This window comes from Mchenga conophoros, linkage group LG23, assembly GCF_057382185.1.
Source record: "Mchenga conophoros isolate Kocher_MC1m ecotype Shallow Benthic linkage group LG23, M_conophoros_male_GT1.1, whole genome shotgun sequence".
Taxonomy (NCBI): Eukaryota; Metazoa; Chordata; class Actinopteri; order Cichliformes; family Cichlidae; genus Mchenga; species Mchenga conophoros.
The window spans coordinates 52504189-52529259 of NC_140547.1; the positions used below are offsets into that span (position 1 = coordinate 52504189).

A 25071-nucleotide genomic window follows, 5' to 3' on the forward strand; every position below is an offset into this window, starting at 1 on the left:
TACACACGAGACAAGACAAGGACACAAGAGGCTAAGCAGGGAAGATAAGGGGAAGGAGGAGAAAAGTGCGGCCGCCTTCGCTGAGAGCCAAACAGAACAGCAAACTAATCTCATTAGTAGAAATATATCTAACTTATAATTAAAATTGTGGGGGGGAAAGCAACAGCCAGTTTGTTAACAAAAACATTTCTGCTCTGCACTGGAGGAAAAAACCCTGAGTAGAAGCTCACATCAAGACAATAACTCCTCAGTTCACAGTAGCATCACTCTGCTAACATGCTAACAGCACATTTGAGTACTCACCCCCTCCCTCCTGGCTCACAGCTTGGTTGGCAACCAATGTTAAGGAGCATTACCGCCCCCTGGCTCACAGCTCAGAGGACATTTAGATGAGAAAATATATATTTGACACATTTGAGGAAAATACTAATAAAATAAAAATAAAAATAAATGTTCCCTTTAGAATTTTTTTTTGCTCTTTTTTGCTCTATAAAAATAATTGTTTTTTCTTTTCCAATCACTCATCTTAGCAGAATTTACATGAAAAGAGAAATAAAATTAAGTTTGAGTGAAAAATGTAAATTTTTTGCACTCTCTGGTCAACTGACTTAAATTACTCAAAAAATCCGATTCACTTTGGCGAGTGACTCATTCAAACTCGATTTAGTAAAAAGAATTGAATTTACCATCACTAGTCACCTGACAACTGGTAGTCACGTGGGGTCCAGAGTTTATTTTGCTTCCTGCAACTGGTCCGTCAGGTTATTGTCTCCCCAGAAACACTTCCATTGTGTTTTTTCCTATTTCCGTTGTGTTTTGTGTGCTTTTGCAGCATTTTTCTTATTGCTGGTGTTTTCTGAAGTTGCAGTCTGTTTGGCCTCTCAGGGCCACCGTAGAATTCATATTGGAAATTAAATAATTGTCTTCTACTGAATGATTCTTTGGTAAAGGAAATTAAAACAAAAATAGATGAGTATTGGAATAAGGCATGTTTTGAAAAAGTTTTTTGTAAAAATTGGGAGTTCATGAAATTTAAATTGAGGTCCCTTTTAATGAAAAGAGGAGCTGAAATAGTTAAAAATAGAAAAAAAGAAGAGTCTGAAATAATTTCTGAAATTATCGCTTTGTCTAGATCACCTGATCATTTATCTGAAGATAACCGAAACAGACTTCAAATTTTACAATTAAAATGAGATAATATATATATTTACAAGGCAAAGGCACCTTTGTGCGGTCAAGAAATAAATGGCTTGAAGAGGGAGAACAAAACTCGAGCTATTTTTTAAAATTAGAAAAGCATGACAATACACTTGGCAGCATGACTAAACTTTGTTCAGATGGGGTCATCACACACGACCTCAAGTGATTTCCAAGACTTGTGAACTTTTTTATAAAACTTTTTATAAATCTAATTTTTCTACAGAAGCCATGGAAAAATTCTGTAATTTCTTAGGTAATATTAAAACAATTAGTGACAATAATAAAACTGTGTGTGATGCCCCCATCACAACACTAGATATTGAAGGTGCTATTAATAAAATTAAACCTAATAAGAGTCCAGGGAGTGACGGGTTGACTTCTGAATTTTACAAATTATTTTCAAAGAACTTATCACGCTTTTTACATAAAGTATATATTGAAAGCATTGATAATGAAAAGCTCCCTCCTTCCTTGACTCAGGGACTAATTACTTGGATTCCTAACCCTCAAAAAGATGCCCTTTTGATAGAAAATTGGACATATTTCACTACTGAATAATGAATATAAAATAATTGCTATGTGTTTGGCTAAAAAATTAAAATGTGCACTTAATGATATCATTGATGAAACACAGTCTGGTTTTATGAATGGCAGACACATAACTAACAACATAAGACTGGTAATTGATATTTTGGATCGGTTGTGGCGCCACGGCCACACTCTATCCCGAAAACTCAACAGCTCCACAATTTAACATGGCCCAGGTGTGCAGCTGGCACTGACCAAATATGAAGCTGATAAGATCAAATCCCGATGAGGAGTTTGCAAAAGTACAAGGCCTGGAAATAGCAAAAACTGAGCCAAAATGTCACATTCAGTCCAAAATGATGGACTTCCTGTTGGGTTTGTGTCAATGGTCCCACTGACTTTTTTGTTCATGTCAGCATGATACACATGTGGGTCAAATTTCATTCATGTAGCTCAAACGATGTGTTCGTAGGACTGCATTTAACAACACATAGGTGGCGCTCCAGAGCCATTTTCCAATGCTCATATGTAAAACCATTAAAATACGAAATTTGTCACCAGACCTGACACGTGTGCAACATTTCATGAGTTTTTGAGCATGTTAAAGCCCTCAAAAAGGCACTTGTTTCGCCTGAAGAAGAAGAAGATGAAAGATACAGTAGGGCCTCAGTGCTCGGGCCCTAATAATAATAATGATGATGATAATAATACTAATACTAATAATAATAATAATAAACTGAGCAGAGACAATAGTAATTAATAATAATAATCATCATCATTATGACAATGATTATTGAAAAAAACAATACCCTATACAGAGGAACTGTATAGGATTGAGTGTAGTCTGCTGAGGAGGAACAGATTTTCATCCGGAACATTGCCACAGATATTCACTTTCCACCCGGAACGGCAAAGCGATGCACATTAAAACATGGCGGCCAACATAGAGCAAATTTTTCAAGATTTCATATTAAATAAAATCAGAGAAATTGAAGACCAGAATGAGGACAAAGCGTATGTTGTTTGTTTGTATTCTTCTATTGAGACGTTATTTGAAATTTCACTGAACAGACATGTTAGTCGCTGCTGCAGCTACCGGTTGCTGCACCAGTTGCCAAATAAAGGATGAAAGCTAACGTTGCTTAGGTTTGTTTTCAGTTAAACTGTACCGCTAGGAGCGAGGCCATTCGTGGACGCGGGAGGTCGAAAAGAAAGCCGAGAGAGTCCGTAAAGTTTAAAAACAGTTCATTAGGTTTGAAGCGGACATTTTTCTATTTAAGTCACTGCCGGTTTTAATGATAAGACTATGAAAAGAATTCGAAGCAATGATAGAAGAAACCTGAAACCTCTTAAATCTTCAACAGGCATGACTGTTAAACACCTCATCTGGATCTTACTATCCAATAAGCGGTGCAGGGAGAGGCTTCAGAATATTAGACATTTAATAAACGTTGGCTGACTCTTTCTGGTCAAACAGTAACACGTATTTTCTCTGCCTCTGTCCATCAGTGATGCTAAAAGAGTGGGTGACTGCAGTAACATGGATGGAGCAGAAAATGCCTCTACAAAGAGACACAAAGACGTGAGAAGCAGCAGTTCGCACAAGAAGCACAAAAAACACAAAAGCAAGAGGAAGAAGAGGAACCGAGAGAAGGAGAGTAGTTCAGAGTCTGGGGCAGACCTGAAGCGAAAAAATAAACACAAGTCAAGGTGATCCTGAAAGCACATGCTGCAACATCCACAGTCAGAAAACCTGTGTGCTCACGTGCTCAGCCAGCAAATATAACTCCAAAGAAAGCATGTGATAGTCTGAGAGGAAGGGGCTGGGCTCACAAAGGAACCTGTAACTTTACCTGTGCATTATGTCCAGTTTCAAAAGTCAGTGAATGAAGGGAGTAAAAAGGTTTACTACATACACGGTGGGATAACGTGTAGCCCGCAACCTAGATCGTTCAGGGGGGCAACACTACTGTACAAAAACAGCCAATAGCTTCCTGCCGTTTTACTGTTAATTATGACTGTTTAAATGTGCCTAATTCAGGCTTTATCTTTGCTTCATAGAAGAGGAACACCAACGGAAAGAAAAACAGAGCAAGGTACGGCTCTTTATTATATTGTCAACTTTTTGAGCATCGAGTGTTTACCGCAGATAGACTTGGTATATTCACAGCTGCCCTATTCTGTGGCTAATCTTTATATATGTTTTTAAAAAATATTTTCAGTAGACAATCCCCTTGTTCGTATTTAAAAGTTAAGTCACTGCTGACCAGCTGGCCCAGGCCCTTTTCAGTCTCATGTTCCCAGAAGCTGATTGGTTTGACATTGTCCCCGTCTTTGATGTCCTTCTTTAGCTACATGAAGACTCTGGTCCTTTGTACTGTATTCTAACTGCACCCTTTTCAAGGTTTTGTCTGCTCTGGAAGGCAGCATGTCTGTGTAGGTTCTCAGAGACCATGTATGTCCACTGTGAATGACCATCATTGAACAGAGGGGGTGGCTTAAGACACCCACCTACAAAGCAGTCTTGATATCCCTTCCCAGGTACCTCAACACGCACTCGCATTTTGCGTCAGGTGACCTGATAGGTCACATGATAGGGTGAGGAAAAGTCTCCTCAACCTATTATTGATCATGTGCCTCATCACATGAGCCAAGCTGTTTAAAAGTGTGTGGGCCAGTTGACTCACCCTATCATGTGTCTGTGTAGATGAACTGACGCAAAATGTGAGTGGGCATTAGGACTAGGGATGGGTACCGATATCCGGTGCCATTTTTTTTCTGAGCTGTCATACACTCTGGATTCCAGCCAATCATTTTACCTTTCCAAGGATAGTAGGCGGGCCCAGGTACGTACGTTCTGTTAGAGCAGAGCTACAGATTAAAAATGTCCAAGGCGAAGCGGTCAAAGTCTGGCTGTACTTCACAGCAAAAGATGCAAACTCAGCAGCAACAAGTGCTTTAAGCTGATACTGTGATACTGTCAAAGGAGGTAACACCTCGAATCTGATGAAGCACCTGGCGACGCATAGCGTTGTTTTAAAAGCCGAGAAATGCGCCGTATTTGATAGCTTGCTGCGAGACCTCACACCGAGCACATCTACTGCGGGTGTGGTAAATTTCCATTAGTGAGTTAGCGCGGATCGCCCCGTGCGTGGGGCTAGACGGTGGTTATCATTTTGCAGAAAAAAAGAGACTGCTAAAAATGAAAACATGAGAGGTTTGTGTTCTCCATTCTTTAAGCACCGGCAACGTTTCAAAAGTACAGATTTGGCACAGATAAAGCCTAAACGATACCCACCCCTAATTAAGACGCCAGGGAAGGGATTTCAAAACTGGATTGTAGGTGGCAGATGGTTGGTGTAGTAAGCCATCCGCTCTGTTCAAGGATGGTCGTTCACAGTGGACATAGATGGCTTCTGTCAACTCTCTTTTAAACCATCGGTCTTCTCTGGTGTCCTCGAAAGAGCGACCTTTGACCTTTAGATGCAGACGTACAGCTGAGTCTTGTCCTGTCCAGGTGGCTCTTCTATGTTGTGCCGTGCGCTTATGGAGTGGCTGTTTGGTTTCTCCAATGCAGAGGTCTGAGGTCTACACACGTTTTCAAGAAACTGAAAGAAGTCCAGTTGCTTCTCATTCCAAGCTCCTTAGATTACGATGTCTGGAATGACTGAGAACCTACAGACATGCTGCATAACCAAACTCAGAGAAGTTGAAGAGCAAAACAAGGGCCAGGTTCAATAGTGTATTAGTAGTTTCTATTTGAGTAATGTGACAATTATCAGTGTGGAATTCTCTAAAAACTTCTTCAATACTGCTTTAATGATGTAGACATATGTCTTTTAGCCGAGTCCACAGGGGGCCATCCTTCATTAAAGTTTATATCCATAGTTTATATCAACGTACTGGTAGATCATTTATAAAAACTAACAACGAATATTGCTGGTAAGTGGCTATAATCTAAGACGCGTGCTTTGTTGTCCATCTTCGGCATGTTGTCGTTTCACCACAGCAGACCCACATAAACAGCATCTGCTGTCACATCATCCAAGTGCAGTCAGACTCTGTGAGCTCCGCGGTTCTCCTTTCCCATTTCCTTGTAAATTCTGTCTACGTTGCCATATGTTGTCCTGTATATGTCACATACAATATTTTTTGCTGCAAAAATATGCAGAGCTGGTAAACTGTTTTCCAGGTGGGGATCGTGAGAGTAAGTCCAGATGCCGCAAGAAGCACTTAATTGGAAAGAGGAAGAAGAAGAAAAGGAGGAAAGACGATGAGAATTCATCAGATACTGACTCTGCTTTTGTGTTAAAGCATACTAAACTAAAACGACAGGAGGAGCTGCCTGATATAATCCCAAAACAGGTGAAAACAAAGTACTTTCATTGTGGTCCCAATACATAAATCAGCTTTAGTTTCTAATACAGATTTATCCCTTTGCTTTTACTAAGAGTAGGAGAGAATTCCTTTCTCATGTTTGATTTGTCTGTAGTGTTCACAAGTAACTATGTCAAGTAGAATACACGTTAAATTTATGTACTGCTGTCCTTCTGACTGCGACTGTAGCTTGTTAGTCTGTTCTTGCAAAGTCGTCACCGTCGGACTGTTTAGTTGGACTAATTATCTTAGGAGGAGCGAGTGTCCTGCATTTGTTGGGCCAGCGTCTGAGGCGGGACATTGGGCCCGATTTAGCCCCTGCATGCGAGCTTTTATCTTTTTCATTGTAAATCTTAAGTGTGTTGATTATAAGTCTGTGTGATGATATTTTTGTGCTTGGTAATAGTAATAATACAGTAATATATTTCTGCCTGTTACCATTAGATCCAATACATAAGGCTTAATGAAAAATTCTTCAATTTTCAAATTCAAGTTTGGGCCATTTGGTCGATTCAGCCACTGACTTTGAACCAACTGTTTGATTGTGAGATAATTAAGAATATTTCTGCTAATGGGGAGAGATGAGAAGCACAACCATGAATTTGTCCTCCAGAGTGAGACTGTGGCTGCAGGGTTCTGGTGTGCTGTCTCGAGGCATCTGTGGAAGAACGGCCTCTACCTCTCGATGAGGTCAAAAGGGTTTCGCTTATAAAAACACAATTGTTGCTTAAAAGCCGCCCTTTTTGTCAGATTTTCCTTCCTTCAACTTCGCCCACTTCCACAAAATCAAGTTGAAGACTCTCCATTTTATACACATCCAGCTTCCTCTGCAAATGCACAAGTGAATGGACTGAGACTGCAACTCTGAGGGTGGAAGTGTGTAACAGTCACACTGAAGACGTTCTGAGAGTGCATGGGAAAATAACTTCGGAGGGGAGATGGGTCAAATAAATTACATATTGATGTAACTGGGGCAGCTTTGGCTCAGGCGGAAAAGCCAGGATAAGCACATCACAGTGAAACCTGAGTCGCCCCGTGTGATGGTGTGAAAGTGTGTGTGGGGGTTTAATGAAGCTGGTTATAAGAAAGCACTTTGTGTGGTCAAATAGTTGTTAGTTGAAAGTGCTATATCATTACCAGTCCATGCTACACTCACGAAAGAATAATGAAAATAAGGTTTATTTTTTATTGCTCTCTGACAGGAAAACTCAAATAAAGGAATAGAAGATGAGGAAAGACGTGACAGGCAGGGATGCCATTCACCTTCACATTCCTACTCCCAGTCACATTCCTGCCCAGTGAAGAACTCTGACTCTCGGACTCGACACTACCGTCAGAGGTCTAGGACTCGCTCCAGGTGGGAAGCAAACTTTGAACGAAATGTTGATGGCTCCTCCTCTGTTTATTTTGTTATACAAACTGTTTTCCCTTCAAATCTGTGGGCTGATGATCCTAATTTGCCAAGACGGCTGCCAACAGTAAATGTACCGCATTTATTTAGTATTTATTCTACCACTCTGTAGACTTTACCTGACATTCCACATTCATGATTTGGATTTATGAACTTAACCAACAATACTTTGACATGCTAACTGGAAGATCTAGGAACTACTACCAACTTTCTTATGTTCAGCTGTCCTCCGATGAATGGTTGACCGACTCCACCTGCCTGTTTAAAGGTTAAAGAGACAGACACAATATCTCCCAGTTAATGTAAAATAAATGTTTGCAAAATAATGGCAATATTTATTTTTCCATAATAAATATTGAGTCCTTAGTAAAATTACTAGGCTTTTAATCAGGTCGTGTTGTGGCTTTTAGATTAAATTTAAAAGTTAAGCTGCTGTGTAAAATATAGACACAAACAGAATGTGGTGATTTGCAACTCCCATAAACACATTTTATTCACACTTGAAAACAGAAAACACATTGAATGTTTAAACTAAGACAGTTCTGTTTTTAGTCACGGTGGCACGGTGGTTAGCACTGTTGCCGCACAGCAAGAAGGTCCTGAGTTCAATTCCACCATCAGGCCGGGGTCTTTCTGTGTGGAGTTTGCATGTTCTCCCCGTGTTTGCGTGGGTTCTCTCCGGGTACTCCGGCTTCCTCCCACCGTCCAAAGACATGCAGCTTGTGGGGATAGGTTAATTGGATAATCAAAATTGCCACTAGGTGTGAATGTGCGAGTGAATGTGAGTGTGAATGGTTGTCTGTCCCTGTGTGTTAGCCCTGCGACAGACTGGCGACCTGTCCAGGGTGTACCCCGCCTCTCGCCCAATGACTGCTGGGATAGGCTCCAGCGCCCCCCGCGACCCTGAAAAGGATAAGCGGAAGCGAAGAGAGCAGAGAGAGCAGTTCCGTTTTTATTCGGTTTTTATTTGGCTCATTTTGACTTTGGTGGCAGCAACATGTCTAAAAAAATGGGATGGGGGAACAACAGGCTGCAAATGTACAGTGGGGCAAAAAAGTATTTAGTCAGCCACCGATTGTGCAAGTTCCTCCACCTAAAATGATGACAGAGGTCAGTAATTTGCACCAGAGGTACACTTCAACTGTGAGAGACAGAATGTGAAAAAAAATCCATGAATCCACATGGTAGGATTTGTAAAGAATTTATTGGTAAGTCAGGGTGGAAAATAAGTATTTGGTCAATAACAAAAATACAACTCAATACTTTGTAACATAACCTTTGTTGGCAATAACAGAGGTCAAACGTTTACTATAGGTCTTTACCAGGTTTGCACACACAGTAGCTGGTATTTTGGCCCATTCCTCCATGCAGATCTTCTCGAGAGCAGTGATGTTTTGGGGCTGTCGCCGAGCAACACGGACTTTCAACTCCCGCCACAGATTTTCTATGGGGTTGAGGTCTGGAGACTGGCTAGGCCACTCCAGGACTTTCAAATGCTTCTTACGGAGCCACTCCTTTGTTGCCCGGGCGGTGTGTTTTGGATCATTGTCATGTTGGAAGACCCAGCCTCGTTTCATCTTCAAAGTTCTCACTGATGGAAGGAGGTTTTGGCTCAAAATCTGACGATACATGGCCCCATTCATTCTGTCCTTAACACGGATCAGTCGTCCTGTCCCCTTGGCAGAAAAACAGCCCCATAGCATGATGTTTCCACCCCCATGCTTCACAGTAGGTATGGTGTTCTTGGGATGCAACTCAGTATTCTTCTTCCTCCAAACACGACGAGTTGAGTTTATACCAAAAAGTTCTACTTTGGTTTCATCTGACCACATGACATTCTCCCAATCCTCTGCTGTATCATCCATGTGCTCTCTGGCAAACTTCAGACGGGCCTGGACATGCACTGGCTTCAGCAGCGGAACACGTCTGGCACTGCGGGATTTGATTCCCTGCCGTTGTAGTGTGTTACTGATGGTGACCTTTGTTACTTTGGTCCCAGCTCTCTGCAGGTCATTCACCAGGTCCCCCCGTGTGGTTCTGGGATCTTTGCTCACCGTTCTCATGATCATTTTGACCCCACGGGATGAGATCTTGCGTGGAGCCCCAGATCGAGGGAGATTATCAGTGGTCTTGTATGTCTTCCATTTTCTGATGATTGCTCCCACAGTTGATTTTTTCACACCAAGCTGCTTGCCTATTGTAGATTCACTCTTCCCAGTCTGGTGCAGGTCTACAATACTTTTCCTGGTGTCCTTCCAAAGCTCTTTGGTCTTGGCCATGGCGGAGTTTGGAGTCTGACTGTTTGAGGCTGTGGACAGGTGTCTTTTATACAGATGATGAGTTCAAACAGGTGCCATTCATACAGGTAACGAGTGGGGGACAGAAAAGCTTCTTACAGAAGACGTTACAGGTCTGTGAGAGCCAGAGATTTTCCATGTTTGAGGTGACCAAATACTTATTTTCCACCCTGATTTACCAATAAATTCTTTACAAATCCTACCATGTGGATTCATGGATTTATTTTTCACATTCTGTCTCTCACAGTTGAAGTGTACCTCTGGTGCAAATTACTGACCTCTGTCATCATTTTAAGTGGGGGAACTTGCACAATCGGTGGCTGACTAAATACTTTTTTGCCCCACTGTAAGTGAAAAAAATGGAGGAAGATTTTGCAACTAACTGTATGAAACACTCTGTGCTTGATGACAGCACTGTTGATAAATATGTTTCACTGTGATATTACTTCATCCTGCAATTATGTGATTTCTATTTTTACTTGTAGCTCGTCAGAGAAGAAAGATGTAGAAGATGAATCCTTTCATTCCCACCAATGGCCTCCAAACTGGCCGAAGCCACCTCAGGGCAACCTCAGCAACACTGAAAGTAATTTACAAGCAGAAGAGTTGACTGAATCAAGAGTAATAAAACGGCAGACCTCTAACCACAGTGAAGGAGAGGAAACAGAAAAACTAGGTAAGACCTGTATGAAATGGACGTTGGTTTCCATGACTGAGCAGGTCCTGAGTGTGTTGTGATGATTGTGGCTCATAGTTCATGGGAATCAGATATCCAGGATCTCAGAATATTAAAATCTTAAATTTCAAGTTTGAGGAAATCACTGTTCAAACAGTATAAACACCATGTATCCAGGAATAATACTGTAAATCTTACTCAAAAGCTATTAACACAAATTTGGGGTGGCTGTAACAGCAGGGTCGTTTAGTAGAAGAGCGAAAGCGGATCGTTGAATGAAACGATGACCCAGAACTGGTTTGTAAAAATGCTGCAGCTTCAGTGGTGTGGAACTGGTTTAGCTTTCGTGCGTCAGATACACAACAAAGCACATTATTTGGTAGAGCATGCTAGCGGGCCGTCGTTATTACCGAAACGATTTTATGTGCACGGCGCTCAAAAATCTGTCAAATGTTTCAGTACGACTTTGCTAAGCTACGAAGCCGCACCGCTTGATGGATTGTTGGAGCATTACGGCTGTCGTAGGCGGAGCCTGGCGGAGTGATACGTACTGTGCTTCAACATAATATTACCGTACTGTGTGTGTTTAACCTCTTTTTAAGTTTTGTGGATATGATACATGGTTATGTTCAGGATATGTCGGCCAGTTTCCACTTAATTGAAAGGTCGGTGCTCGAGTCTCTCGTCTTCACTCTTAAATATCTTTGGCCAAGACGCTGAACCCAACATTTTCTCTGATGAGTTCATTGGAGTGTGTGTAATAGAAGGCACTTAGTGCTCGTGCGAATGGCTGAATGAGGCATGTTGTATAAAGGGCTTTAAGGACTTGAGTAGAAAATGTAAGAACTAGCTCTGATCACATTTGTGTGGGAAATAGTGTTGTATAAAACAGTACCTGGACCCTTGTTCGCACAGCTGGGAACAGTCAGTTAGCCACTGCTGCACACAGCTGCTCCTGCGGACCTTCCTGCCACGCTGCCAGTTGGTCCTAAGTCAGCCTCACCGCAGCCTCAAGGCTCGGCGGCTGGTGGCAACAGACCCACTTCGCCATCCCGGTGTCTTGCAGCCGGCTGACATACGTGGACCTCCGGCCTTATCCGACCCTCCTGGAAAGTGGTGCAGATGGTCCTCGGAGGAGAGCCCTAGCTGGTCCAGGATGCCTTGTGGGAAGACTCAGCGCTACCACTTGGGCTTCCCCTAAGAGCAACGGGAGCAGCCGGGGAGCCGACTCCTCTGCCGGCCATCGCCTGGAACACCTCCAAGAAAGCTTGGAGGTCCACACAATGCTTCTGCTTCTGATGCACTGCCACTTAGAGCAGGGCAATATGGCCAAAACTATTTATCACGATATATATTTGAAAATTTGCAATATCGATATAACTGACAATATAATTGACACTAGACAAAACACTTTACAACTCCACAACTTTATTAGTGCAAAAACCCCATCAATGTATTTTCACTTAAACAAGCAGCTGTTTTTTATCTGCATTAAAGTTATATAAACATGTAACAGTGCAAATTCGTTGCTGACAGTTTAACCAAAAGGCGTTTCCAGTGGAAACTGGCCGACACATCCTCAGCATAACCATGTATAATATACACAAAACTTAAAAAGAGGTTAAACACACACAATACGGTAATATTATGTTGAAGCACAGTACGTATCACTCCGCCAGGCTCCGCCTACGACAGCCGTAATGCTCCAACAATCCATCAAGCGGTGCGGCTTCGTAGCTTAGCAAAGTCGTACTGAAACATTGTTAACAGATTTTTGAGCGCCGTGTACATGAAATCGGTTCGGTAATAACGACGGCCCGCTAGCATGCGCTACCAAAAATAGTGCTTTGTTGTGTATCTGACGCACGAAAGCTAAACCAGTTCCACACCAGTGAAGCTGCAGCATTTTTACAAACCAGTTCTGGGTCATCGTTTCATTCAACGATCCGCTTTCGCTCTTCTCATTCTGCGTCACCGCCATGCTTTATCGGTCATGTGCGTATGAAAACAAAGGCACTGCGCATGCGCGTTTTACCCAAATTCTATCGCGATATTTCATTTTCTTATCGTTGCCCAACATTTTACCGGTGTTACCGTGAACGGTTTGACATGGCCCAGTCCTACCGCCACCTACTCCCGGTGTATTGCCACCAGCTCAGACCCAATCTTCGCTAGTGCCTCCACCGGCTGCGGGGGTTGGGGCTATGACATGCTGGTGTCCTGGGTTTCGGCTCCACCCAGATTCTTGTGCAAACTATTATTTTATGTTTTGCACTTTACAGTGCTCTGCTCTCTTTTCTCTGCGATTTCCGCTGCCAGCTCCTCCACCTCCAGCAGATCTGATCAGATATCCCCCCTCTCTCGCCCCAGGCGCTACTGAAATAGGGAAGGCATGATTAGATGATGCTCGCCAACTGCGAAGACCAGCCTCCCCTGATACCACACCTTGAACCTGCTGCTTCACTCCTCCCCTGCAGCTGAGCCATCAGCCTCAACTTGCCACACATACACACTATAAATCTGGTGATAATAGAGATAACTTGAAAAATGTCATTTCCTCTCTAGTCTTACAGACACATACACAGTTTTATTCTAAAATACTAGAATAAAACTAAAATAAATACTTTGTAATGTCCAATCAGTGCTTTGTGTTATTAATAGGTGTGGCTTTTAATTTAGATGTATTTGGGTTTTTTCAAGCTGTGGTCTTTGTCATGTGATTTTCTAAAAACTTCAGCTTCTAGTGCATCCACGTCCGTGCCAAGCCAGTCCATATCTGCTAAACATCACCTGAGCACTGAGCCTGGCTTGCTTCAGTGCAAGGCATCAGAAACGTCCTTTCCTGCAAATGTGAAATCTGCTGGAAAGAAAAGAAAAAAGTCACCACAGAAGAAAAAAGAGGAGAAGTCATCAAAGAAGCAGAAAAAATCCAAGTCACCACGTAGAGGCTACAAGAGAGAATCTAGATCCACGAGCCCTTCACTTAGGAAGAGATCACGCTCAAGGTAGGTCAGGGGGTGGAGTGTGTTTGCGCTGGCTTACTTACCTGGAGATAATTTATCTGCATTTGAGAAGCATGATCACACCTCACACACGCCTTATGGTTCTGTTCTATACATGACATCCATACACCAAATAGCCCCATGGACCCTCCCTCCCTTTATTCATTCACCTCTCATTAGTACACGGGAGTCTGCCTCCAGTCTGCATACTGCTAGATTGTGTTTAATTGTTAGCAGTAGTATTCATCCATTGCTTATAATTTATCACTGCTCTTGCACAAAGAATTTAAACATTGAAAAAATCCTGTTGTTTGGTAAAGTAAAGCATTAATTTCACTCAGTGAAAGAGGACAAAGCTTTTAGTGCTAAAATAGACACAAAAATACATTTGTGAAATTGAGTGTGTGCATTTGTGTGTAGATAAGGCATAAAATAGTGCTGCATGAATGTGTGTGTGGTGGTTTGAGTGAACAAAAAAGCCCTATATAAAGTTTATACAGACCCATCACAGTAGAAATGACTGTCATAGTAATTTTAGGCTTTTAATCGTTTCTTTGGACTCTTCCTTTTCCAGGCATCTTTAACACGTTTAAAAAACTAGCATTGAGTGCACGAGTTTGAGTTCAAGAACTGACCCCATATCCCACTGCTCACCATTGGTGCTAGTTTCAGTCGTACATAAACAGTACGTGTATCTTAAGGCTGGGAAACCTGCAGTCAGCTGAGACTGAAGAAGTCACTTGAATGAGTGACGAAACGTTTCTCCCACTCAAAACATCCAGATCAACAGAATCAACTTTTGGGAACAACCTGAACTGCTTGTCAGACAAATTAGCTGCTTACCTTGGACAACTCGTCACGTCCTGCTCTCCTGTCCAGCCCACAGACTGTCTTTTCAGAGAACCTGTTACAGTGGAGCCTGAGCCCACAGTGAGTGGAGCCTGAGCCCACAGTGAGTGGAGCTCTGAGCCCACAGTGAGTGGAGCTCTGAGCCCACAGTGAGTGGAGCTCTGAGCCCACAGTGAGTGGAGCTCTGAGCCCACAGTGAGTGGAGCCTGAGCCCACAGTGAGTGGAGCCTGAGCCCACAGTGAGTGGAGCTCTGAGCCCACAGTGAGTGGAGCCTGAGCCCACAGTGAGTGGAGCCTGAGCCCACAGTGAGTGGAGCTCTGAGCCCACAGTGAGTAGAGCCTGAGCCCACAGTGAGTGGAGCTCTGAGCCCACAGTGAGTGGAGCCTGAGCCCACAGTGAGTGGAGCGGAGCCTGAGCCCACAGTGAGTGGAGCCTGAGCCCACAGTGAGTGGAGCTCTGAGCCCACAGTGAGTGGAGCTCTGAGCCCACAGTGAGTGGAGCTCTGAGCCCACAGTGAGTGGAGCCTGAGCCCACAGTGAGTGGAGCTCTGAGCCCACAGTGAGTGGAACCTGAGCCCACAGTGAGTAGAGCCTGAGCCCACAGTGAGTAGAGCCTGAGCCCACAGTGAGTGGAGCTCTGAGCCCACAGTGAGTGGAGCTCTGAGCCCACAGTGAGTGCAGCTCTGAGCCAGATGTGTAAAGCTGTTTCACTGAGTGAAGCCACCCACTGGCAAAAACATAAAACATGTTATACTTGTTCACATTTTATAAAATTAAGTTTACTCAGTTGACTTGAGGAATGATGCGTCCTCATTATGATGATTTCTTTCTAAATCATAGAAGCTGTGTTATTCTGTACCACAGATTAATGGTTTCAAATATTTCTTCAGCATTAAAGTAATCCAGTGACACTTGTGTGTATTTCCACTCAGTAAACAATAGCTGTTGATACTTAATTCACTAAACTTTATCTTTCAAATTGTAAACAAATGCGCTTTAGAACAGCATTTGTCGCTGGCACAGTGTAACTCAGTTTAACACAGTAATCTGAAGTGTCCATCAAAGTGGCCAATCACATCAGGAGCCCATCCTCCTTTGGGCTCTGCCTCCCGACAGTCAAAAGTAAGTTTATTCACGTGAGCAGGATTTCTCTCTGAGTGCAGGGAGGTACCTGCAGGACCCTGAAACTGTAGCAGTGCATGCAAAGCAGACGCCCGTGCGTGCACGATGGCGTCAAAGTCATCCTGTTCCACAGGACCACGGCCTCATTTAGAGGTGGCAACTTGCTTCCCCACAGTTGCAAATGCAGTTTGCCTGATTATGTGTTGGCAAGAGTGTTCTGATGAAACTAGTGCTTCCTGGCCATTTTGCAATCACCACATTGTCTTCATCACATCTAGTTTTTCAGTCCATGGAACAGAATCATAGAGGAGGGTGCCCAAAATATTTATCACAGTTGTAGCTGTACACAGTGGTTCTTGAAAGTTTGTGAGTGCTTTTATTACATTGTAAAGTTTCACCTATGAATATTTGTATACAGATGTTGTTTAGCAGTTGGTTTTTTGAAAGATAAATGAGACTGCATGTTGCTTTGTAGGTCAAGGGGCCGCAGGCCACGGCGGTCACGCTCGCGGTCAGTGTCACAAAGTCGGCGGAGGGTTGCATACAGCCAGAGAGACCGTTGGAAGCGTGAGCCGAGCCATTCCCCTGTGCTAATCCTACGCAAAAACAGGTCGCCCTCACGGAAACACGGCAGCTTGAGCAACAGCCCTCACCGTATCAGTGAACTGGGTCAGATATTATGAAGTCACTCGTGTGAATGTAATACGTGCCATTTTTCCTTTTTGTTACTTGTATTTTGGTGCTATTGTATATAACAAAGAGGAGGCTGCTGTCATAAAGTAACTGTAAATAAGTTAGCGCCTGATTTTTACTAGGTGCCAGTTTTTACTAGAAAAAACCTCTAAAAAATGAAGTAAACCTCTTGTTTACTTCATTTTTTAGAGGTTTTTTCTAGTAAAAACCTCTAAAAAATGAAGTAAACCTCTTGTTTACTTCATTTTTTAGTTGCTCACCTTTCCTTGTCAACTTGATGCTTCCCCCCCCCCCCCCCATGATAAAGCTCAAGTTTAAATACTGTGAGAACAACAGGGGATTCAATGTTGTACTCTATCATGAGTCAGTACCAGTAAATATATGTGGGATCCTGTATGTTATGGGGTGGCTGTGAACTCCAAGTTAGTGTGAATAGAAAAAGTGCTTGTCTGAATGATGAATTAGGCAAGTAGTATAAAGCACTTTGAGTCTGAGTCCATTACCTCTGAAAGATGATGGTTATATGTTGCTTCTGACTATGTGATCATCACACTAATTCCCATTAATTCATTTTGTTGTGATGATTTACTTGAGATTACAATTTTCTTATCTTCTTTACCGCTAAAATCATATGCTCAGATTTCTATTTTAAAAAAAGGAAAATAAAACTGTATATAGCTGTTAGAAACTTCATATTATGTATTATGTCTAAAAAATGTAAGATTTATTTCTTTGTTTCTCAGATAAGGAGCAGTTGTTGGAAATTGCTAAGGCCAATGCTGCTGCCATGTGTGCCAAAGCTGGTATGCCTATCCCTGCTAGCCTGAGATCCTCAGTGCTTCCCCTGGCTCTGCCAACAATGGCTATGAATGCTGCAATGGCCAGTATGACTGCTGGTAGGAATTTGACTTTCCTCTTTCCTGCATGATTTTTTCCTCCTGTTATCACTAGGGATGGGTATCGTTTAGGTTTTATCCTATACCGGTGCCAAACCGGTACTTTTGAAACGGTGCCGGTGCTTAAACGGTGCTCGAACCGGTGCTTAGAGAATGGAGAACACAAACTTTGTCCTAAAACCTCTCATGTTCAGCTGTTTTTTTGTAAAAAGATAACAATGTTAGCCTTTTCTGCAGCTATAGGACATATATGCTATCTCTCTATCAAACAAGAAGACAGGTAGACATGTAACTACGACGGTGTTTGCTAGTTCACCTTACATGCATTAATGTAATAACGTGGTTAGCCTACTCAGCGTAAATTACACACGAACAACATGAAGCTACTCACGCAGAGAAGAACGGCTGCTGCTGCATCATCATCCATCTGCTCTAAAAGAATGTACGTACCTGGGCCCGCCTACTATCCTTGGAAAGGTAAAATGATTGGCTAAAATCCAAAGTGTGTGACATGTCAAGAAAAAAAAAAGCACAGAAAAAAAGCACCGAAATGTGCGCTGCTTTTCGGTCTGGTTACTACCGTTTATGTTAGAACACTGGATACCGTTACCCATCCCTAGTTACCGCTGCTCCATCGATACAGATTTGGTCATTTCCTTGAGGGGACTGTTTAACTTAGTTTGAATCTGTCTGTTTGGAATGAAGTTGTAATTTATCAAAATGTACAAATACAGACATCCAGTTGACTTCTTTCTTCAACAGTAAACTGCATCTCTAATAAAGTTGGGCAATTGGACGGATATATTGACTATAGGCTGAGCCTTTCACCAGTCGTTTTTTACAAGAGCGATTTATTTATTTATTTGCCCATGAGTTGGTTTGCTAATAATGTTGGTTGAAACTAAGAGAAGCAGTCAACGGAAAACATAATAGCGCTGTTTTTAGCACTATAACTGTGTTTATCTTATCACACACTCGACCAAACAACAAATACAAAATTAAACAATAAGTAAGTTAAAAATCCAAATGTCTCTTCCTGCGAACATTAAAAAAAAATCTGATGTAATGTTGAGTTTTTGTGTGCTTTGGCTCATCTCAGATAAATAAATAAATGAATGAATAATCCAAAAAGTAGCAATATTAATACTGAAACAAGAAAAGAAGGTAAAATATTCAAACAAATCTTATAAATTCTAAACGTGCATGATTACGTTGCTCCGCCCATCGAAAAGTCACCTGCGTGAATATATCACCTGTTGTCATTTATTGGACTGACGATTGTCGGTTGGAAACTTTTCAAATATCACCTAACCTTAATCCCTGATGTCTTTTCTTGTGTGTGAGTAGTTCTACTGCTGATGAGTAAGTTTTCTGGAGCAAAATAACCATGAAGGTCAAGTGAAGTGTCGAGTGTGTTGAGTCAATAAAATAAGTACTATAAGCAGAATTACACGACTGAAGCTGAAATGTTCGAATATTATTTGAGTCAGCTGTTGTGCTTCTTATTCACCGATTTGTGTGTTTTGCCGTGTCTCCTCTCACTTGTAGCCACTGTGACAGCAGCCTTGACTAACATTGGCACTTTGTCGTCACTGGTTCCACTGCCTTCCATTATGCAGAAGCCACCCGTTGCCCCTGCCCAACCCAACATCGCTAATTTGGAGGAGGTGAAAAGGAAAGTAGCAAAGCAAGCGAACAGCATTAGCATTAAAGAATTTACTGACGTAAGTTTCATGTTTTCTATGTATCAAAACAACTAAAGTTAGTGCAAAGGACAGGCCATCGTATGCCAAAAGAAAACGGTCACAAGCTGAACAGGCAATGAGTTAAAACACTGAAGCACTCCATGATCCTCTGTGATCCAGGCCCTTGTGCATGCTCACATAGCAACGATGAGCCTGATACTTAAAAATGATTTTGGATTTAGAGCATGGATTTACATACATCCAACAGTTGTTGTATAAAATATGAGCTGATTCAAAGAGGGTCAGGTGGGATTTTCTTTTCCAGATTTGGTTAATGTCATAGAGTGAGCCTTACATTAAAGGACAAGTGCATTACGTTTTGTTAAAGCTCTGCCGCTCTACCTTTGTAGGTGGAAAGGTCTCTGTCTGCTTACATACAGGATCCTACTCAGATCATAGCAGTTCTAAAGTACAGTTCTGCAGTGTTCTGTAACAGCCATGGAGATCTGCAGCCTGCAATGTGGAAAAACAAGAGCGATGCGTCGTAGTTACATAGCTTACTCTTTATATGTGTGTGTGTGTTTGCAGAAATGCAAGATGATTGCAGACAGTACAGAAGAGCTGCCAGTGGCAGTGCCTCATGTTTCAGATGAAGAGGATGATGAGAAACCTTTTGGAGGAGCAGCTCTACGAGAACCAAAAGCAATCACCTTCAGTGTTAATGTAATATGCACACGTGCGCTGCATCGTGTCTGTTTTAAATGCAGTTAGACCCAGAAATATTTGGACAAACACGCAGTTTTCATAGCTTAGTCTTTGTACACCCACAACACAACACATCTGAAATGCAGGAGCTGAAATACCAATTAGATGCAGACTTAACTTAAATATAAGTGATACAGCTGAAATGTTACGTGAAACTTTTAGGATTTACAATCATTTTGTTACACAATCCTTTCATTTCAGAGGTTTATTTATCTTGGATATTTTAGGAATTCTTTACAGGCATTAAAATCCATTTTCTCATCAGGCCAAGTTCGCATGATTGGCTCATTGCGGAGTATGCTGAAGGTTATCATCTGTCTGTGCGATTCATTTAACTGAATCTGAGCTGACAGTATGTCCCTATACACATGACCCTGTCATCACATGCAGGTTTCTTTGTCACACTGTTTTCTTCCTGTGGTTCTGGTGTGAACTGTGAACTGATTATCTTAGTTTCAACTTTCTGAAGAATGCTATCCCAAAACTGGGCAGATGTTTTGAGTGGTTTTTCTGTTCTTGAGCTGATGTCAATTATATAACTCAGTTCAAATTCCCAGATAGGGAATAATATGGTGAAAGTGGGAGTTTCAGAAGAGCGAGGGAATGAGACTCGCTGCCGTTTGGATTTCACAAAGAGGATGTCAAACATCCGGTAATTTGCAAAACATGCAGCAAAACTATTGCTGCAAAAGGTAGCAGTACCTCAAATGTATTCCACCAGCTGAAAAGTCATAGCTTTGTGAGTCTTTATGTTTGACTTTTGCTTGACTCATTTTGGGTTTATTTTTGATGGCCTGGCACATTCTCTGTGGGCAGGGACAGGAGGAGAGAAGCTGCAGAGAGGCATGTAATGATGGGGTCACCTGGTCCTTCATAGGGTTTTTCTGGTGGATATAGTCGCAGTTGTGTAATAAGTAACTTTTTCGAAAAAAGAAGTAACCATTTCCAATTTTTGTCCAATCAGAACTCAACAGTTCGTCCAGCAGTCCGTAGTGATGCAGGCATGGCCAAGGAGTTTCCAGTGTCTTCAGGAACACAGCATCGTAAGAAGGTATGAAACTCGTTTTTATTAGACTGAATAGAATCACTTCCAGTGTGCATCTCAGTGCTACGTTTCTGTTCCACTTAACCGGGATGTCTGAGTTAGCATCTTCCTTTCTTTAGGTCAGCAGGGGGCGTGGCCATTTCAAAACCATAATATTTAGATTTTGCTGCCATTTTGCTGCTTTCAAGTCATCGTCTTGTTGCATAAACAACATAGTAACGGACTCTAGCCTTGAATTTTCTTCTTAAATTTTATTTATTTATGATTTCTTTACAAAGTTTTCAAGGGTTTGAGGGGCTGAGATAAAAGCACGAACCCCCCCAACATGCTTTATGGTAAATATGAGGTTTTGTTGTTGGTGTGCAAAATCTTTTTTTCTCCCAAACATGTGTTGTGCATTTTTGTTGAAAAGTTAAGAATACAAATTTTTATCTGTCCCAAGAATTGTGTTGCAGGATAGTTTGTGGGAGCAGTAACCATGACTACGACGGTGTTCTTCCTTAATTTTGTTCTTTTTGTTGTTGAATGAATGAACATCTTTGTGGATCTTACTTTGTGGTCGTGGTGGGAACTTTGCAGGATGTCGAGAGAACATTTAACTTTTACATTTCCTACATTTTTGTGCCATTTGTCTTATTAGGAATTGGTTTCCATCTCAGGAGACTTTTTGGGCTTTCGAGTTTAATGGATATTTAATATTTTTTCTGGGGCCATGGTCGAGGCACTTTTCACACCATCAATATCTCAACAATATTCTGTTTGTTTCTTCATCTCGGGACGATCACATGCAGACATTTACAAATTTAAAAACCACAAAAAGAAAAATGGGGTAATGCTGTATGAGAAGAAAGGTGCACGGTGGCAGACGTCTCAGCCTGTAGCTGGTGGTGCATTAGATATGTCAGTTTGCATCCTGATTGATCCACAGGAGCAGGGCACCTCTCAATACCCCCCAAAGAATCAGCTGTCCTGACCATGTTCGTCATTTGAGTTCAGGAAGTTCCTCTCAGGTCACCATTACCTCGTTCCCAGTGAAACACAAACAGATACTTCAAATCTTTTATTCCCTTGGCTATTAGATCACTTAACTCTGACACACTTAGATTGACTTCTTTGTATGATCGTTGGTGGACACATTTCTATTTTTGCCTGTGATTGCATGAGCAGGTTGTGGCTAAGCTGCAAATGAATTGTCAGAATCAATAAAATGATCTGAATCTGATCTATATGAACAGTAAGCATTGAAACAATTCTAGCTTCAGTTTATTCTTTGAGCTGCACTTTGTATTCCACAGAATAAATGTCTCCCTTTAAACGGATTAATTGCAGGTAATTATCAAAGAAAATGTCTTTTAATATAAACCCATAGTTACTTATCTAATGTAATGTGTTACAGGAAGGAGAGGGACTGGGTGCTTATGGAGAATGGGTGCCAGTTGACAAAACAACCGAGAAGGCTGCTGTTACAACAAAGGCCCAAACAAATGTTCTGTCAGCAGCACCCTCCTCCTCCTCATCATCATCAGGGGAAACGGCAGCGGTTTTGCAGGAAGTTATTGAACAGCCAGCGTTTGTGACAAACAGTGACAAAGTTTTTCCTGACCCACAACTGCAGGTGAGAAATGAGATACAACAGAAGTGAACACCTCTCACCTTTTTAAAGATGATTTGGGCGATGCTGGTGAACAGTGCATGGAGTAAATGTGATTGTGTGATTCCACTATGCCAGGCATTACAGTGTTTAGTTGGACAAAATCCACTGGATATCCTGTACTAATGCTAGCAAGCTCAACCAGGTCTCTTCTTCCAAGAGGTGGATTTACCACTTATCTGAAAGGAAGTTGGAGATAAAATTCTTAGGCTGAGTTTTTTGGAGTGTTTGTATTCTTAGTTCTCCTTAGTTGAATTATCTAGTTTGTTTATATTCTCTTGTTGTTCCTACTATGCCTTCCCTTTATTCCCTGTGCCTTCTGGTGTCTTTCTCGCTGTTTGTTTCTGTCTTTCTTCACTCTTCCCATATTTAAACCCTCAGTTTGCTTCTGTTCTTTGTTGCATTTTCCTTCATGCGTCCTTCCTCATGTGTTTCCCCAAAGAAGGTTTCGTTTAACATAAAATGCAAAACGATCCAAACAGTATGTTGTTGCCATTTGCCTGGACCGTGATTTGACAGTGTTTGTCTACAGTGATGGGACAAGATTACTCCCGTCCCACCAAAGACGTGCTCTGAGGGAAGGCACAGAGACATTACTTTTATTGGACTGGAAAGGTCGCTGTTTTTAAAATGCGGCTTAATGAGATGCTAATTAATGTTCAACTTTGACAATATCGGCGTTGAAACAGATTTTGTGTGGTGAAGGCAGAGCTGACATGAATTTTCCTGGAAGGATCTCTGGGGATATTTTGTCTTGCTGTGTGGGAGAGCTCTTATTTTTACACTGCCTGTCTGTGGGAAACATTGTTTAAATGCTTTACAAAAGTTAAATGAAGTATGTAATTGAAACATAGGGTGCAATTTTTTTATGTGGTTCGAGATTTTATCTTCTCTGAATTGTTGAACTGCTGTGTTTCCACACCTTCTGATTTATAAGCACTAGATTTGGTGGCAGGCATGGATTGATTTGGAAACCACAATTCTGCACATAAAGTGGCTGAATTTGTAATGTTGTTATTGACATATAAAATGAGAAAATGGAATTTAAACAGTTTCTTGAAAACACTTCCCAACGCTTTAGTCTTTAACGAGGTAATCATCAGTAAAGTGAAGTGTTTATGAACAAACAGGTGAGCAGAGATTTCTAGATAAGTGGGGCCCTGGAGTGTGAACCAGCCAGCAGTGGGCTAACACAAAGTCTCAGCCACACAGCTGCCAAACCTTTGACCAGTTAAGAGTTACCAATGAACCCAGTATGCTTGTATTTAGGGTTTTGGAGGAAGCTCCGTTTTCTTTGTTCAGTTTGCTTTTTTCTCCAAATTACAGGTAAACGGATAAACTAGCTGCAAAACAATTGAATGGTTTAAGATATTTTTGTATCACGGACTTATTCAGACTGTAAGAGTTTAAAACAACTCTAGTTTGGGTCTTCTCTCCTTCTTAACCCTCAAACCTGTGTCTGACTCTCTCTGTTTTTCTGTCTCTCCAGCAAGTAGACATCACCCAGGCTGTAACTGAACGAATCAAAGCTCAGAGGCGATTGGCTGAGAACCCCTATGACATCAGTGCCATCCGCATGCTCACCCGAGCACAAGAGCAGGTAATAAGTCTCAAAAGAATAAACGTTTAAAGCAGCTAACGTGCTCACCATAAAAACTTTATATTATTAGCAAGATGCTATAATAGCAGCATAATCACACTGTATCACCACTCTGGCAGCCTCAGTTTTAGGTGCAGCATGTATATGTTGTTCTGGGTTTCAGCTCCTAATATCATCTTTTTTCAATAAAAACAAAACATGGCTTTTCTCATTTTGTCAGGTCAGCATTTTGTAAAACAGGAAAATGGACAAAAGATACAAAAGCATTTCATGTTCAGTGTAAATGGTTCTTATAGAGTGCTTTGCTGCTTACACAACTTGCCTCCTTCACCCATTCAAACACATTTGCACAAGCACTTTGTTCCATGCGCTCTAAGTGCTTTCTACCCAACAGTCACACACATTCGAGCAACTTGGCGTCAGTATGTCGCCCAAGGATGACATGCAGACCGGAGCAGATGGGGGTCGAACCACCAGCCTTCTGATTAGTAGATGGTAAAAATGGTAAATGGCCTGTATTTGCACAGCGCTTTACTCAGTGCATAAGGACCCCAAAGTGCGTTACACTACATTCAGTCACACACACATTCACACACTGGTAGTAGGTGATCTGTCCCTGGTGTACCACTGCTGAGACGTTACTCACATATTAATACTTGTATAATGTTGTAGCTGGTGAGTTCACAGCTAATTCTGAGTGTTATAGTATTTTATGCGTATTATACAATTTCACAAAAGCGTAAACTTGGGAAAACATTAGGCTTTGATTAAGTGGTGACTGAGCCTCATAAATATCTGTGCGGCTGTCATGAGTGTGAGGTGGAGCTGCCTCTTTGATACTGACTGCAGCAGCTGCAGTTGATCTGTTTGGAAGCAGATGTTTTGTAGACGCTTCGTGAATGAAATTAGTCTTAATGATTTATGTGACAGTGTTTCTTCTATAAAATCAAAAAGAGCAGCCAGAGGCCTGTGGATCTGTCAGAAAACCTGCCAAATCAAATCTGCATTCCCACCCATGGTAGCAAACGTGAAGCCCAGAGAATGGGGATAGCTAATCTCGGAATACTGACAGTTGTGTCAGACAAATACAGACATGCTTAAACGCTCTTATTTTATAGAAGTGTCCTTTTTCAATAGGTAGATGCTTGGGCCCAATCCAACACGGTTCCTGGTCTTTTCACTGGTTCAACTGGAGCCCAGGTCCTCAGCTCTGAGGAGCTCTCGACCAGTGGACCACAAGCATGGCTGAAGAAGGTAATGTACACAGCATTCAA

At 41.9% G+C, this 25071-nt stretch overlaps 1 protein-coding gene across 2 annotated transcripts in view; it reads left to right on the forward strand.

The window, feature by feature from the left end:
• Positions 1-2626: 2626 nt before the first annotated feature.
• The window catches only part of sonb (SON DNA and RNA binding protein b), a 28144-nt gene continuing 5699 nt past the window's right edge, over positions 2627-25071 (forward strand). Inside the window, exons 1-15 of one of the 2 annotated variants that reach the window (XM_085264979.1) lie at positions 2627-2742; positions 3238-3438; positions 3790-3824; positions 5921-6093; positions 7308-7462; positions 10299-10489; positions 13227-13494; positions 15938-16131; positions 16899-17051; positions 18600-18775; positions 19325-19459; positions 20466-20552; positions 21943-22161; positions 23687-23797; positions 24935-25051. In XM_085264979.1, coding sequence (XP_085121105.1) covers positions 2660-2742; positions 3238-3438; positions 3790-3824; positions 5921-6093; positions 7308-7462; positions 10299-10489; positions 13227-13494; positions 15938-16131; positions 16899-17051; positions 18600-18775; positions 19325-19459; positions 20466-20552; positions 21943-22161; positions 23687-23797; positions 24935-25051 — 2298 coding nt within the window. In that variant the 5' untranslated portion in view covers positions 2627-2659. Of the gene's footprint in view, positions 2743-2827; positions 2952-3237; positions 3439-3789; positions 3825-5920; positions 6094-7307; positions 7463-10298; positions 10490-13226; positions 13495-15937; positions 16132-16898; positions 17052-18599; positions 18776-19324; positions 19460-20465; positions 20553-21942; positions 22162-23686; positions 23798-24934; positions 25052-25071 lie in introns of those variants that run through there. The other variant, XM_085264980.1, reaches the window with a different exon arrangement.